The sequence below is a fragment of the Dromiciops gliroides genome, chromosome 1 (genome assembly GCF_019393635.1).
Source record: "Dromiciops gliroides isolate mDroGli1 chromosome 1, mDroGli1.pri, whole genome shotgun sequence".
Classification (NCBI taxonomy): Eukaryota; Metazoa; Chordata; class Mammalia; order Microbiotheria; family Microbiotheriidae; genus Dromiciops; species Dromiciops gliroides.
Window position 1 is genome coordinate 234,344,993 of NC_057861.1, and position 14,823 is coordinate 234,359,815.

A 14,823-nucleotide genomic window follows, 5' to 3' on the forward strand; every position below is an offset into this window, starting at 1 on the left:
GCTTTATCCACTGCGCCACCTAGCTGCCCCTTTTTTCTTTCTTTTTTTGGGGGGAATACATGTCATAGAAACAGACCTCCTTATAACCAGGCCAGGCCCAGAGGCATTACTGGAACCATCAGGTTTCATGACTCCATCCGTGTGAAGCTCTACTTCCCATGCCATCCATTCCCCAGGGGGATAAAAAGAGAAGAAACCTCCAAAATGCAGAAAGGATTATTGTAGAAGGGATTATTTTCCTAAAGCCAGTAGAACTTGTTGCTCACATAATTCCCTCCAACTCAGATTCTGTGACAAGCAAAGCCACCCAATGGTGAAACTAATTTGTAAAAGGTGATAGAGACACTGGTTTCAACAATTATAACCCTATACCTAAAATATGTTATGAATGACCTCCATGGGTTATTTGCTTTGTGTGAGCAATGTGTCTGTGTCTCGCCTTTCTGGGTGGCAAAATGTTTCCATGCTAATAACATTTTTAAACAGGGATAAAAAAAATTTACTAGTGACAGCTTTGGTTGTCTTGTACCTTATCTGCCACAGTGCTTTGCTCCATAAAGCATTTGTTGATGGAGATGACTTAAGATATTATAGTGAGGGGCAGCTAGGTGGCATGCAGTGGATAGAGCACCGGCCCTGGAGTCAAGAGTACCTGAGTTCAAATCCGGCCTCAGACACTTAACACTTACTAGCTGTGTGACCCTGGGCAAGTCACTTAACCCCAGTTGCCTCACAAAAAAAAAAAAAAAGATACTATAGTGAGATAAGACAGTACCTCTCACCAGTGACAAGAGAATTCATGTGTAAGGGGGAGACAGTTATACTGCATTAGAGAATAAGAAAATACCTGTTCTGGAATGCAAGAACTGCTTTATTTTAATAATAATAATAATAATAATAATAATTTTACATAAGACAACATATCTAGCTTTGTTTATAGCCATTCTTTCTATACATGCATTTCTGCTAAAGTTGCCAGGTATAACAGTTTGTGGACTTATTTCAGATCAGATTATTTTATATATGTAAAAATAAAATAATTTGATCAGTGAGAGCCTGTATTTGTAATTGAGTAAAATTAGATTTTCTCCACTCCTAGGCCTTTATCATGTCTTTTTTTGTGTGATATAAACTATATCCTGTTTGCCCAAAAAAGGATGCTTTGTAACAATATACAGACTACATAGTATTCTGGAAAAGATCGAACACATTCTCATCCAGGCATCAGGTTGCTTTAGACAGCCATTTCCATTTTAATAGCTGGGTATGGGTTGTAGTCTTCAATCAGGAAGTCCTCTGCCTTGAAATCATCAATGGCTTCAACTTTTCGAAGGATTTTGAGCTTGGGGAAAGGTCTTGGTTCTCGCTGAAGCTAAAAGTCAAGTTAAAAGGTAGAAATCAGATTGCTACTCACTACACACCCACAGAAAAAGACTCACACCTGAATTTTCACTGGCTCAATATGGGAGAGCATGATGTAGGTGCCATGTTTCACATGGAGTGGCAATACAGCAAATATAGTGAATGCTACGCTCTACACAGCAGCAGTGGATAGAGTGCTGGGCCTGGAGTCAGGAAGACCCGAGTTTAAATCCAGCCTCAGACACTTAACTAGATGTGTGACCATGGACAAGTCACTTTACCTGTCTGCCTCAGTTTCCTCAATGTAAAATGGGGCTAGTAATAGCATCACCTTAACACAGTATCAGGTGCTTAATAAATGTTTGTTTCCTTCTTACATAGGCAAGAACCTGTTGTAGGTACCTATCCATTGGTTTTCCTGAGTATTTTTTATAGACTGTGTTCCCCATTTCCAAAATACAAGCTTATTCTAAGGTCTGTATTTTAGAAATAATGAATTGTAGAATTATTGGACAGTCATTTTGCTAGGAATGGTAAATGGACTACATTTGATAAGCAGTTAAAACTACCAATATATGTGTGTGTGTGTGTATCAGCTTTGATAGGAGATACAGATATGAGCTAGGCTCAGAATTTAATAAAAGACCAAGCTGTCTGGGAATGCCAAACTATACATTACTACAAAGACTCTCTTCACTGTGGTATTCCCCTAATCATACATATACATATATACACATACATATGTGTGTACGTACACACACACACACACACACACACACACACACACACACACACACACAAAGAAAAAGTCTTACCTGAATTTTCAGTGGCTCAATATGATTCAAGTATATGTGAGCATCTCCCAGAGTATGTACAAAATCACCGGGCTAAAATATAATAAGAAGAAATAAAGCAGTAATGGTATTAGTTTAAACTCAGGACAAAGAAAACACATTACAGAGTACAAAATCCACTTTTCCCAAAACAAAGGAACCTAACCAATGCAGTTTAAAAAAAAAAATATACGTCATACCAGGTACTTTTATAAGTCTTGAACTTAACTATATGCTTGTTTAGACTTGTTCTTCCTATAAAATGTCACAGAATCATAGATTTGGAGCTAAAAGAACCCTCAGAGTTCAAATTTAACACCTTCATTTTAAAGGGGAGGAAACTGTGGCAGACAAAAGTTAAGTGACTTGCCCAAGATCACATAGTAGTGTCGGAGACAGGTTTTGAACCCAATTCTTCTTGATTCCAATCTAGGACTCTGTTCACTCCACTATACTGATTCTCATCAAAACCTTTCCTTATAATATACAGCAACAAGGAAATTAAAGATTTAATCCCTAATTTTATTGGCAAGTAAAAAAAAACAATCCCCACTTTTTTCTTTTTTTAAAAGAAATTTTACAATTTCCCTATATGATCCCCAAAAGTGATACATGATTATCCCAGCACTTAAGAACACAGTGGCTACTTTGGTGCTTAACTGAAGAAAAGAGGTTCTCTACCTTCAGGCCTGTGACATGAGCAATCATGTAGGTGAGCAGGGAATAACTGGCGATGTTGAACGGCACCCCCAGGCCCATATCTCCAGATCGCTGGTACAGCTGACAAGAAAGCTCACCATTCAACACATAGAACTGGCAGAGAGCATGACATGGAGGCAGCGCCATCAGATGAAGATCTGAGACCAGGAATATGAAAAAAAGGGAGATGGTAAAAGTGTATCAGCGTAGCTGCTCCAAAAACATGAAATACGATAGGACAGATTAAAAAAAACTACACCAGCTGCATCATTTAACCTGGTCTCAAAATAACCTGTCATGATAATAACGACAGCTGGCATTTATATGGTATTTTAAGGTCTGCAAAGTACTTTGCAAACATTCCATTTGATCCTCACAACAACCCTGGGAGGTAGATGCTATTATTCCTATTTTACAGATGAGAAAACGGAGGCAGATAGGGTTAAGTGACTTGCTAGTAAGTGTCTGAGGCTGGATTTGAACTCAGGACTTCATGACTCCAGGGCCAGTGTTCTATCCACCTCAACACCTAGTTACCCAGCAACAACTAAGGATTATTCCCTCCAGGTCTAAAATTCTACAGTCTTCTGTGTTTTCTTTCTCTTCTCTTCCTAAATATTTCTAGATTTTTTTAAAACTTTCTGTTAATGTACCTTCCCAGAACAGAGATGCTTTTGCACAGGTGACTGGTCAGTTGAGGTTCAAAAAAACCCCTTGGGGGCAGCTAAGCACTAGCCCTGGATTCAGGAGGACCTGAGTTCAAATCCGGCCTCAGACACTTGACACTTACTAGCTGTGTGACCTTGGGCTAGTCACTTAACCCTCATTGCCCCCACAAAAACAAAAAAATCCCTTACCCCATATACCACCATTTGATTTTTAGATACTTCCTAAATGCTTATTTATATCCAAATGAATTCTGATGTTTTTGAAAAACCAGCAAGCCCTGGTGGCCACCATTATGATTATGATTTTATTTAGGGGGTAGCTACCTTTAGGATTCCAAGCACACATAATGATCCTTCTGTCATCAGGGTTGGTTTTGATTGTGTCAATCACTTTTTGTAGTTGATCCACTCCTTGCCCAGAATAATCTGAAGGGGAAAAAAAATTCCAGAAATATTTGTACACAATCGGATAGAAAAGGAACACAAAAGATTGTAAAATTGTAGAGCTGTAAGGAATAGATCTTAATTTCCCACTTAAAAATGCTCCAATCATGAAACAGCCTCTTCTACTACTCTGGGGTTCTACTTGTTAGAAGGTTCTTCCACAGAATGAGCTAAGGACTCAGAGTGAGGTCTTCTTGACTCTTAATCATAGCATTCTATCCCCTAAGTGACTCTTGCCTGTTATCCTGTACCACAACAATCATTACTTGGCTCTGATTTTATTAAAAAAAAAAATCTTTTAAAAGGATTTTACAGCTTGTTGGGTTTTTTTAAAGACAGCAGAGGGGGCAGCTAGGTGGCGCAGTGGATAAAGCACTGGCCCTGGATTCAAGAGGACCTGAGTTCTAATTCGACCTCAGACACTTGACACTAGCTGTGTGACCCTGGGCAAGTTACTTAATCCCCATTGCCTTGCAAAAAAAAAAAAAAAAAAAAGCAGAGGTAGAGATAAATTAAGGAAACTGTCCTCCAAGGCATGCCAAGTAGAACAGGTAGTAGCAGTAGCTAGGATGATCAGACAGGTCAAGTCCCAGGAATTTATGAGAGCCTGTGATGACAATTGCTTTATTATGGATAGAAAATATTTTCTTATTTTTTAATTCAGTTTTATTTTTAGTTCCAAATTCCTTCCCCAGCCCATTGAGAAGGCAAGAAAAACAAAGCCTATTATTACAAAGAGGCATGGTCATACAAAACAGATTCTGTTATTTCTATATTTGTAAAACAGCTAGATTATTACAAATCTGTGAAGAAAGAAACATGGGCAAGTGGGGAGAGCTCCCAGATGGGAAGGTCAGACCAAGGGGAGGTCAGTAATTTCAGCTCTGCAAAACATTTGTTGGGAAATAGGACCTGGTGGGAGTTTCAAGGAATGGGGATGTGTGCAAAGCTTTGAAACAAAAAAGGGAAGAAAAAAAAGAAAAAAGCAAGAATCAAAAATAAAGGGAGGGGCAGCTAGGTGGTGCATTGGATAGAGCACCGACCCTGGATTCAGGAGGACCTGAGTTCAAATCGGGCCTCAGACACTTAACACTTACTAGCTGTGTGACCCTGGGCAAGTCACTTAACCCCAACTGCCTCACCAAAAAAATAAAGGGAGGTCCTGGAGCTTGAAAGGGTATAAGGGTGGAGTCTGTGAAATGGGTCTGTTAGCCTTGAGAGAAAAGACTATATTTGGACTCTTCTCAGAGCCCTAAAGGCAGAGAGTGATTCTGGTTTCAGGCCCTATAGCTTTGTTGACCAAACCTCCCAGTAGGGGGCTGCCCAGCATGTGGGGCTCTGGAGAGCTGAGGCTCCTGGGCCTTGGGCCCAAGCAAGGCCTGGAGAGGGGCCTAGGTTTTATTGGAGTCGGGCTAGGCTGGAAGTTCACCTTGAAGCACCCAAGTGATGTAGGAGACAAAAAAGAGGTTAACAGAAAAACCTAAGACCCAAGCTCTAATTCAGATATGAGCTCTAAGAGTTCATCAAGGGTAGTAAGGTGCTTTCTTATATACTTTTTTTTTGGTGGGGCACTGAGGATTAACTGACTTGCCCAAGGTCACACAGCTAGTGTCAAGTGTCTGAGGCTGAATTTGACTCAGGTCCTCCTGCATCCAGGGCCGGTGCTTTATCCACTGCGCCACCTAGTTGCCCCCCATAGGCATTTCTTCACACGACCCAGAACAGAGACATTTCTCCAGAACTCATGTGGTTACAGGCTGAGTGTGTATTTTTTTTTGTTCCCCCACTATACATTTCTTATTTCCCCACACTCTTGTCTGAAATAATAGAATACACCTACACACTTGGCAATACATGTGAAAATCTGACTCATCTGCTTAAGTCTCCTCACCTGTGTTCATCTCTTTGTATTCTGCCCCAAAATGTCTCCACTGGAAGCCATACACTGGTCCCAAATCTCCTTCCTCCCTGGTAGTGAACCCCTGCTTGTCCAGAAAGTCTCGAGATCCATTGGCATCCCAGATTTTCACTCCCTTGGCAGAGAGCTCCTTAGCATTCGTAGAACCCTACAAGAAGTGGGGGAAGAAGCCCAGTCATTCTACTCACCTGTCAGCAAACCCAAGGGCCTGGTGAGAGGGCATGGCCTATCCTTGGGAATTCCTACCCCTCTGTGACAGCAGTGAGATGCACCTCTATCTCTCAAACTTCTGAGAGAGGGAGGATGGTGCAGTGGAACTACACTTGGGAGTCACAATACATGGGCTTGAGGCAGGTTCAATCCTTGCATCGCTTTGGACAAATCACTTAGTGGTTTTGACCCAAAGCTTCCTCATATGTAAAATGGGGATAATATGGATGAATCCTGTATTGTTCTGTGCCTACTATCACAGGGCTGTTATAAGTAACAAATGAAATAACGTCACATATTTACAAGACTACCTTGCAAGGTAGGTCTAGAAGATACTATTATCTCCATTTTCCAGAAGAGAGAATGTTTACTGAGGGAAATTTGCTACATAAATGTAAACTAAAGAGATGGAAAAAATAAATCAAATGTCAGTGTCTCCTCCCAACAGCATCTATTTCTCACCCCTCCTCCCTTATATCTTCAGCTTAAAAAGATTAACTTCTCCCTTAAAGTCAATTCTTCCTTTATCTCCTTGACTTTCTAAATTGGACTCCAATCAGTTTTTCTAAGTATTAACACTTCCAACACATTTTTCCTACCTTCCAAGTAACTTCAAAATAGTCTGTTCTCATTTTTTCTTATAAAGTTACTTGTTCTGAAAGTTCCCATTTCTTTAATCTTTTCTTCCAATCTAGCCAAGGTTTATTAAGCATTTACTATGTAACCAGTACTACTGAGTCTTGGAAATACAGTGATGAAAGGTCATGGTCCCAGCTATCAAAGAAGTTACACCATCAGAATACAATTAAATGCATTTGAGAAATGAGAGCAGAAGAGGAGATTAAATGAGGGAGTGGAGGCTGTTTGAAGGCCGTGGACCTAGAAAAGAATTTCACCAGCTGTGGCTCCCAGACCTGAGGAACAACATATGCAAATTACAGAGACAAAGGAGAACAGGATGGAAGGTAGACTGTGTTCACAGGAGCAGGACACAGTGAGCCTGAAAACTAGGTTGAGCCATATTGTGGAGGGCCTTACAGGCCAAGCAAAGATGTCTGTATTTTGTTTGGTGGGGAATAGGGAGCCATTGAATATTTTTGAGCAAGGAAACAAGTAGCAGCAATGTGAAGGAAAGCCTGGAAAAAACGAGATGTCAGCAGGCTATTTTAATAGTGCAAACAAGAAAGTTAACGAGAGCTTAAATGAGTGTGCTAGCAATGGGAAAGGAGAGGTCTAAATGTGAGACGTACCGTCAATGCACAATCAACAGGACTTGGGAATGGATTCAGTGTGGGATGGGAGAGAGGGAAGAGTCAGGTTTTAAGTCAGTAAATATTAAGTACCTACTATGTGCTAGGCACTGTGCTAATCGCTAGGGATACAGAAAATGGCAAAAGACAGTCCCTACTCTCAAGTAGCTCACAGCTTAATAGGGAAGATAATATGCAAACAACTGTGTGAAAAGAAGGCACATACTGGGGCATCTAGGTGGCCAGTGGATAGAGCACTGGCCCTGGAGTCAGAAAGAACTGAGTTCAAGTCCAGCCTTAGACACTTGACACTTACTAGCTGTGTGACCCTGGGCAAGTCACTTAACTCCAATTGCCTCACTAAAAAAAAAAAAACCAACCCCCCCCCCCCCCTCAAAAAAAAACAAGGCACACACAGGACAACTTAGAGACAATCAACAGAAGAAAGCACTGAGATTAAGGGGGAATCACAAAGCGTTTCTGGCTGGGACTTGAAGGAAACCAAGGAAGCCTAGAGGGGAGGAGGCAGATGAGGGAGAGAATTCCAGGCATAGGGGATAGCCAAAGAAAATGCCCAGGGGCAGCTAGGTGGTGCAGTGGATAGAGTGTTGGCCCTGGAGTCAGGAGTACCTGAGTTCAAATCCGACCTCAGACACATGACACTTACTAGCTGTGTGACCCTGGGCAAGTCACTTAACCCCAATTGCCTCACCAAAAAGAAAGAAAATGCCCAGAATCAAGAGATAGAAAATCCTATATGAAAAACAGCAAGGAGGTTGGTGTCATTGGACAGGCCTAGAAAAGTCAGAGTTATTAAATTGCCTATGCCCCCTGAACCAGCAATACCATTACATCTTGCTTCCCAAGATGATTAAAGAAAAAGGAAAAGAGCTTATATGTTCTAAAATATTTATAGCAGCTATTTGTGGTAGCTAAGAACTTGAAATTACAGGCATGCCCATCAACTGGGTAATGGCTGAACAAGTTGTGGTATATGATTGTGATAGAATACTACTGTGCTAATAAGAAATGATGAGCTCAGTGATTTTAGAAAAACATGGAATGACCTGCACAAAATAATGAAGAGCAAAACCAAAAGAACGTTGTATCCGGTAACAGCATACTATTTTAAGAACTTTGAACAACCAAGGTATTTTGACTACTATAAATAGCCAAATTAACTACAAAGGACATATGAAGGAAGATGCTATCTGCATCCAGAGAAAGAAAGGATAAATAGACGTAGGTATAGAATACACACACACAGACAGACAGACAGACACACACACACACGTATGTATATTTTATATATATATATATATATACACATATTTATTTTTTGGCATGGTAGCTGGGGGAGAGGGGAAAGGGGAAAAATATGCATATTATATAGTTATATATTTAAAAGGTATAGCAAGTTGTACATAACAAATCTGCAGTTTCATATCTAGTCATTTTTTAAAATTACAGTTATGGTAATGCTTGTTTTATTCCATAATTAAAAATAAAATAAAGAAAAAAAATTTAAAAGAAAATGGGTATATCTCCAAAGAAATATACTCAGGAGGAAAAGCAGATTGGGGACAGAGAGGGAACAAGAAATTCTGCTTTGGGCCAGATGACTCTGAAATGTTTACATAATATCCAAGTGTTATACCAGCAGGCAATTGGAAATATAGGAACAGAGCCCGGGGAGAGATTAAAAACTACATTTGAGAAATCATGAAGGAGATAACCGAAGTCATCATAATAGATGAAATTGCCAAGGCAGAGAAAGACTCTTGAGAACAGAGAACTGAGGACATCCACAGTTAAGGGGGAGGACAAGAAGAACCCAATTTTTATCCCTCTTTGCCTCCTTCCCCTCCTGTGTCCCTGAGGAAGTAAGCAATCAGATGGGGGTTATATGTGTACAATTATGTAGAACATTACCATATTAGTCATTTTGTACAAGAAAATTTGAATAAAAGAAAAAAATGAAATTAAGTAAAAAATAACGTGTTACAGTCTGTGTTCCATCAATATCAGTTCTTTCTTTGGAGGTGAATAGTATGCTTCATCATTAGTCCTTTGGGATTGTCTTGGATCCTTGTATTGCTGAGAATAGTCAAGTCATTCACAGTTCTTCATCAAACAATATTGTTATCTCTGTGCACAATGTTCTCTTGGTTCTGCCCTATGAGTGATTTTTAATTCAGTTCTTGTGAAGTGATGTTTTCTCACTAAGAAGTTTTTTCTTTATTATCTTATAAAAAGTTATTGATAACCATCTTTGTATCACCTTCATTTCCAAATATGTTTCTTCCCCTCCTTTAATCTGGGGAGCCAGTTCTTGAGAAAAAAGAGTTCAGAAAAACTAACCAATACATCAGTCTTCTAGTATATGTAATGTTCCATACCCATAGTCCCCCACTTCTGGGGCTTCTATTTTCTAAGCAGATAAGTACACTCACTTCCTGCCTATAACAAAGGTGAGGTAGGGTTTAATATCATAATGCTAAGGGAAATAAAAACAGTAATAACATTGTGTTTAGAAAAATTAGATGAGAACTTAGGCACCCAGATAGAAACACCTTACCTTAATAAACCACAACAGTTCCTCCAGAACACCCTTCCAGAACACACGCTTAGTTGTCAGTAAAGGAAACTCATCTAAAAAAAAATCCACAAAGAATTTGAAGAGGTGGGGAAAAAAAACCCAGTACATAAAGAATCACAGAAATTGCATTAGGAAGTAAGGCCACCCTGAAAGGGCTATTCTGGGCTGCTCCAAACATCTGTGGAGGGGGAGAGTCACTGGCCTCCAGGAGCACATAGCATTGATAGTTAACTTATATCAATTTAAAAAAACACCAGAGGGGGCAGTTAGGTGGCACAGTGGATAGAGCACCAACCCTGGATTCAGGAGGACCTGAGTTCAAATCCGGCCTGAAACACTTAACACTTACTAGCTGTGTGACCCTGGCAAGTCACTTACCCCCACAATTGCCTCACTAAAACAAACAAACAAAAACCACCAGAGATTCAATGCAACTAGCCTGTGCTACCACCTGCTACACAATAGGGCAAGTCCTCCTGAAAAAGGTTAGGAAGGCAGCATGGAAACAAAAGGGTATTCTGGTGTGTCACACAAGCTTCCTCTTTAGCTCAAATGATGTGGACCGCTATGAAGATACCCTCCAGGACAAAGTCCCCTGAATCTTGGCAGATACCAGAGAAGACTTCAGGGCTGGGCTACTGCTCCATAGTCCATTTATCCCACAAATGATAATTTGTGCAGAGTCCAGCTGGGCCAACAAGAATTTAGGTTGAAGGCAAATGAAAGTATTAAAAATTAAAAACCTGACTCTGCTCATGGGTACCAAATGCCTTCAGATCATTTGCTTAGAGAGAACAGAACATAAACTATACCATGCACATGAAATGTCTGCTCTACTTTTCAAAAATCTCTAGAGAATGAGCATCACCTGTGTATGGCATGGGTTAGATTTTTTTTTTTAAACATTAATTTTCTGAGCATAGCTGCAAGGAACTTTAGAGGTTCTATCTAGTCCAGTCCCCTTATTTTAAAAAGGAACTGGAGGGGCAGCTAGGTGGTGCAGTGGATAGAGCATCGTCCCTGGAGTCAGGAGGACCTGAATTCAAATCTGGCCTCAGACACTTAACACTTACTAGCTGTGTGACCCTGGGCAAGTCACTTAACCCCAATTGTATCACTTAAAAAAAAAAAAAAGGAACTGGAGGCCCAGAGTTCAAGTGACTTCCCCAAAATCACAAGGTACTAAGCAGCAGCCTCTATATTCCAAATTCAGGGTCCTTTCCACTTGTCTCAGCAGATTTCCAAGAAGGACCTGGACCCACAAGGCCTTTTCTGTGGCACCTTTGGCAATATCTTGCTTCCTCGTGCTGGGGTAGAGGCCTCAATTAGTCTGACTCCCAAGATGCTGAGCAGGGTGGATATCGATGGCCACACACCAACCTGCTTATCAATGACCCCAGAATAATTGTAGAGGGCTTGACTGAACTGCTGGTTTTTCATGGAACTGAAATGGACAGTGTGTTTGTGGGGTAGAGCTGAGGAAGGCATTTATTTTCTTTCTGTGTCAGTGATAGGGGTGAAACTGGTGGGGATGACTAGTCAGGGAAACTGAGGGGTAGTGGGTGAAAAGGGATCAAAACTGACAGACACACTTAACAACTGTGTTATTGCCCCAAACATCACATTACCTTCCCCCAACCTCTACTTTAAGTATGGTGTGAAATTTCCAACTCCAATTTCTATATTCTTTACTCAAAATGGTATACTCTTCCATTTGTTACTTTGGCCACTGATTCCCAAAACTATGACCAGGAGAGGGGAATTAACAACAGAGTACTTTCTTAAAGATTTGTACATACATCAATCAAATGAGATAACATATTCAGTACTTTGTAAGCCTTATGCCCATATAAATGCTATTATTATCATCTCAGGGACTGTATTTATTTTGGAGGTATCTAGTGCCTAGCACATAGTGGGTGCTTTAAAATGCTGCTTGGTAATTGGACATTCACAATCTCCTTGAGAAAAGGAGCAAGAGTGGGAGCAAGCCCTATAAATGTGTTGCCACAGAACAGCCTGAGGGGCCCCACTATACACTATATGAATGCAGGAACCAAAGAGTCATAGAGGATCTTAGAACTAGGTAGAACTGGAAGAGATCTCAAAGACCATGTAGTCCAACCGCCTCAGAAACTGAGGAAGTTTAAATTTAGCTGGATGGTGCAGTAGATAGAACACTGGACCTGGAGTCAGGAAGACCTAAATTCAAATCTAGTGCAGATACTGTGTGACCCTGGGCAAGTCACTTAACCTCTGCCTGACTCAGTTTTCTCATCTGTAAAATAGCACCCATCAGGGTTGTTGTAAGGATGCAATGAGAAAATGTTTAGAGCTTTGAAAACCTGAAGTCTAATTTTTTGGCTAAGATATGGGTTCGAATCCCAGTACTGCAACGTTTTGGTAGTGTCCTAGTTGAGCATTTCCCGGAAGTTAGATGGGGAAGTGGATGGAGTCTGGAGTACCCGAGTTCAAATCCACCCTCAGACCTGGCTGTGTGACCCTGAACAAGTCACTTAAGCTGTTTGCCTTTATCCACTGGAGAAGGAAGTGGCAAACCACTCCCATATCTTTGCCAAAAACAAAAAACAAAAAAACCCAAATGGAGGCACGAATAATCGATCTAACAACAACTAAGCAACCGAGCTTGGCCCCAAAGGAGAGAGATGAGAAGACACCTCCACTCACTTTGTAGCAGAAGTGGCATACCATGGGTGCATTTTTTCAACGTGTTGGTTTGGGCTTTTTTCTTTATTCTGAGAAATGGCTCTCTAGAAGGTGGGGGAAGGATAGATGATTTGGGGAATTGTAGGTGATTGAAAGCACAAGATTGCCATAAAAATGCATTAAAAAACCCCGAATGACTCTCATAGTTAACTTCCATTACCTTGGCATCTTAAGGCTTACAAAGCGATTTGTTCACACAGTCATCCACTAACGCGGGTCATGCCCAAGGAATTATCGATCTAATGCGTGAGGTTCCAAAGCCGGGGCTGACTCACCCCCAATCACCCTCCTAAATAAGTCAGAGCCGGGCGGGGCGGGGAAAGAGGGGGTTGGTCCACCTGGGCGCCAGGGCCCCTTCCTAGGGCCATTCCCCGCTTTCTGTGCCAGCCCTCCCCTCCCCACCCATGCTCTCCCGCCTCCCCCTCTCCCCCACCTCGGAGGTTGTAGCGGGCTTGCAAGCCGAACACGGACACGGTGCCGGTGCCCGTGCGGTCCTCCTTCTTGTAGCCGTGCTGGAGGATGTGCTCGAGCTGCCTCAGATACTGCTTCTCCCCGTTCGGCCGGGGCGGTGGGCTGGGGCTGGGGCTGGGGCTGGGGCTGGGGCTGGGGCCGGGGCCGGGGTCGGGGGCCGGGCTGGAGGCGGCTGCAGCAGCAGTAGGTGCAACATCCTGGGGCTCGGCTCTCGGCTCCGGAGCCGGCTGGCTGTGCAGCTCGGAGACCACGGCGGGCATGGCTGGAACGCGGGAACAGAGAGGAGAGTAGGACAAAGCTGAAGCCTGGCTCAGCCCCCTTGTTGGCGCCTTTTTTCGTTTGATTTAGGCAACTCCTCTTCCTGCAGCCAAAAAAACCGGAATTTCCGCCTCCGCGGGACCCTGAGTAGTGCGCTCTGGCCGTGGTCTGCGTACCTGGGGCGTCCAGGAGGGTAGAATTTGCGCGAGGGTTGGCTTGCAGCCCTCTCCCCCTATTCTCCCGGGGCTCCCCTCTGCTCAGTCCTGGCACCTTGCTGGCACAAGCGGCTCAGCTTGATGATTGACTTTTGTGTGGTTTATGAGGGATCCACTCAAAATAGCCTTCTTTACCGAGCCTCCTCCCCCCTTTCCAGTCTTCTTACCGCCTTACTCCCCAACGCGTTATCCAGGATCGGGTGACACTGGCCTCCCGACTGTACAAACTAATTGTATATTTCCTCTCTTGCTCAGGGCCTTCCCTCTGGTTCTCCTCGTGGCTAGAATGCTCTCCTTCCTCCACTCTGACCACTGACCTCCCTGGCTTCCTTTAAGTCTCAACTAAATTCCCATCTTTTACAGGAAGCCTTCCCCAGCCCCTCTTAATTCCAGTGCCTTCAAAATGCCTCAGCTGATTATTTCCTATTTATCCTATAGTAGCTTGATTTCTCTGTATATTTGCCTGTCATTTCCTCCATTAGATTGTAAGTTACTTGAGGGCAGGGACTGTTGTTGCCTCTTTTGGTATCTGGTGCTTAGCACTGTGGGAGACACATAATAGGCTCTTAATAAATATTCACTGATTGGCTGATTGGTTAACCACAAATTATCCTCACCCCAGTAATAGGTAAGACAGGGGAGAGATTGACTTGCATAGGCATTCAAAAAATGCTTGTTGAATTGAAGTGACTTGAAAGAGAGATTACCCCAAACTCTTTTCATCCCTTTCATAAAGTATTTTGGCATACTGGTGACTTTCTGATAGCAAGTAAGTCTATGGCTTGGGGTATGTTATGGGGAAATAGGGAAGACTGGGGGAATGGGCGAAGGCAACTGCAAATTAGGGAGTGCAGATGAGAGCGGCTACTGAATGGAAAAAATAGGAGAATAGGGAATGTATTGGAGCTCCCCCAGATTGTGATGGGGTACAGCTGGATAGATTGTGGAGACAGCTGTTGGGTGGGGCAAATAGGAGAGTACTGACCTCCACTCCAAGTGTGGCAGGAGCTCGGCTGTGGAGGGCACAGGAGATTGGTTCTGAGACCATACTCTGGGCAAAGAGAAGTCCCAGTCATAGAGTGGTATGACAGTGGTTGACCCATAGGTACAGAAACAGGCGGGGAAGAAGGGGTGGGCCGAGGAACAGGCAGGGAATGAGACTGAGGAAC

General features: G+C 42.5%; 1 protein-coding gene across 1 annotated transcript; it reads right to left on the minus strand.

The window, feature by feature from the left end:
• Positions 1 to 872: 872 nt before the first annotated feature.
• TYMS (thymidylate synthetase) lies at positions 873 to 13,582 on the minus strand. Its single transcript, XM_043976831.1, has 7 exons — positions 13,144 to 13,582; positions 9,963 to 10,036; positions 5,898 to 6,072; positions 3,887 to 3,988; positions 2,877 to 3,052; positions 2,178 to 2,249; positions 873 to 1,372 (listed from the first exon to the last, which is right to left on the minus strand). The coding sequence occupies exons 1-7, from the start codon at positions 13,439 to 13,441 to the stop codon at positions 1,235 to 1,237; spliced, it is 1,035 nt and encodes a 344-aa protein (XP_043832766.1). The 5' UTR covers positions 13,442 to 13,582; the 3' UTR covers positions 873 to 1,234.
• Positions 13,583 to 14,823: the final 1,241 nt, after the last annotated feature.

Excerpts from the sequence above, each read along its gene's own strand:
- TYMS (XM_043976831.1), bottom strand. The coding sequence starts at position 13,441 with ATGCCCGCCGTGGTCTCCGAGCTGCACAGCCAGCCGGCTCCGGAGCCG. Across the intron at positions 3,989-5,897 it reads ATACAAAGAGATGAACACAG|ATTATTCTGGGCAAGGAGTG; the intron begins GTGAGGAGACTT and ends TTTCCCCTTCAG. Across the intron at positions 2,250-2,876 it reads CTCATGTCACAGGCCTGAAG|CCCGGTGATTTTGTACATAC; the intron begins GTAGAGAACCTC and ends ATTATATTTTAG.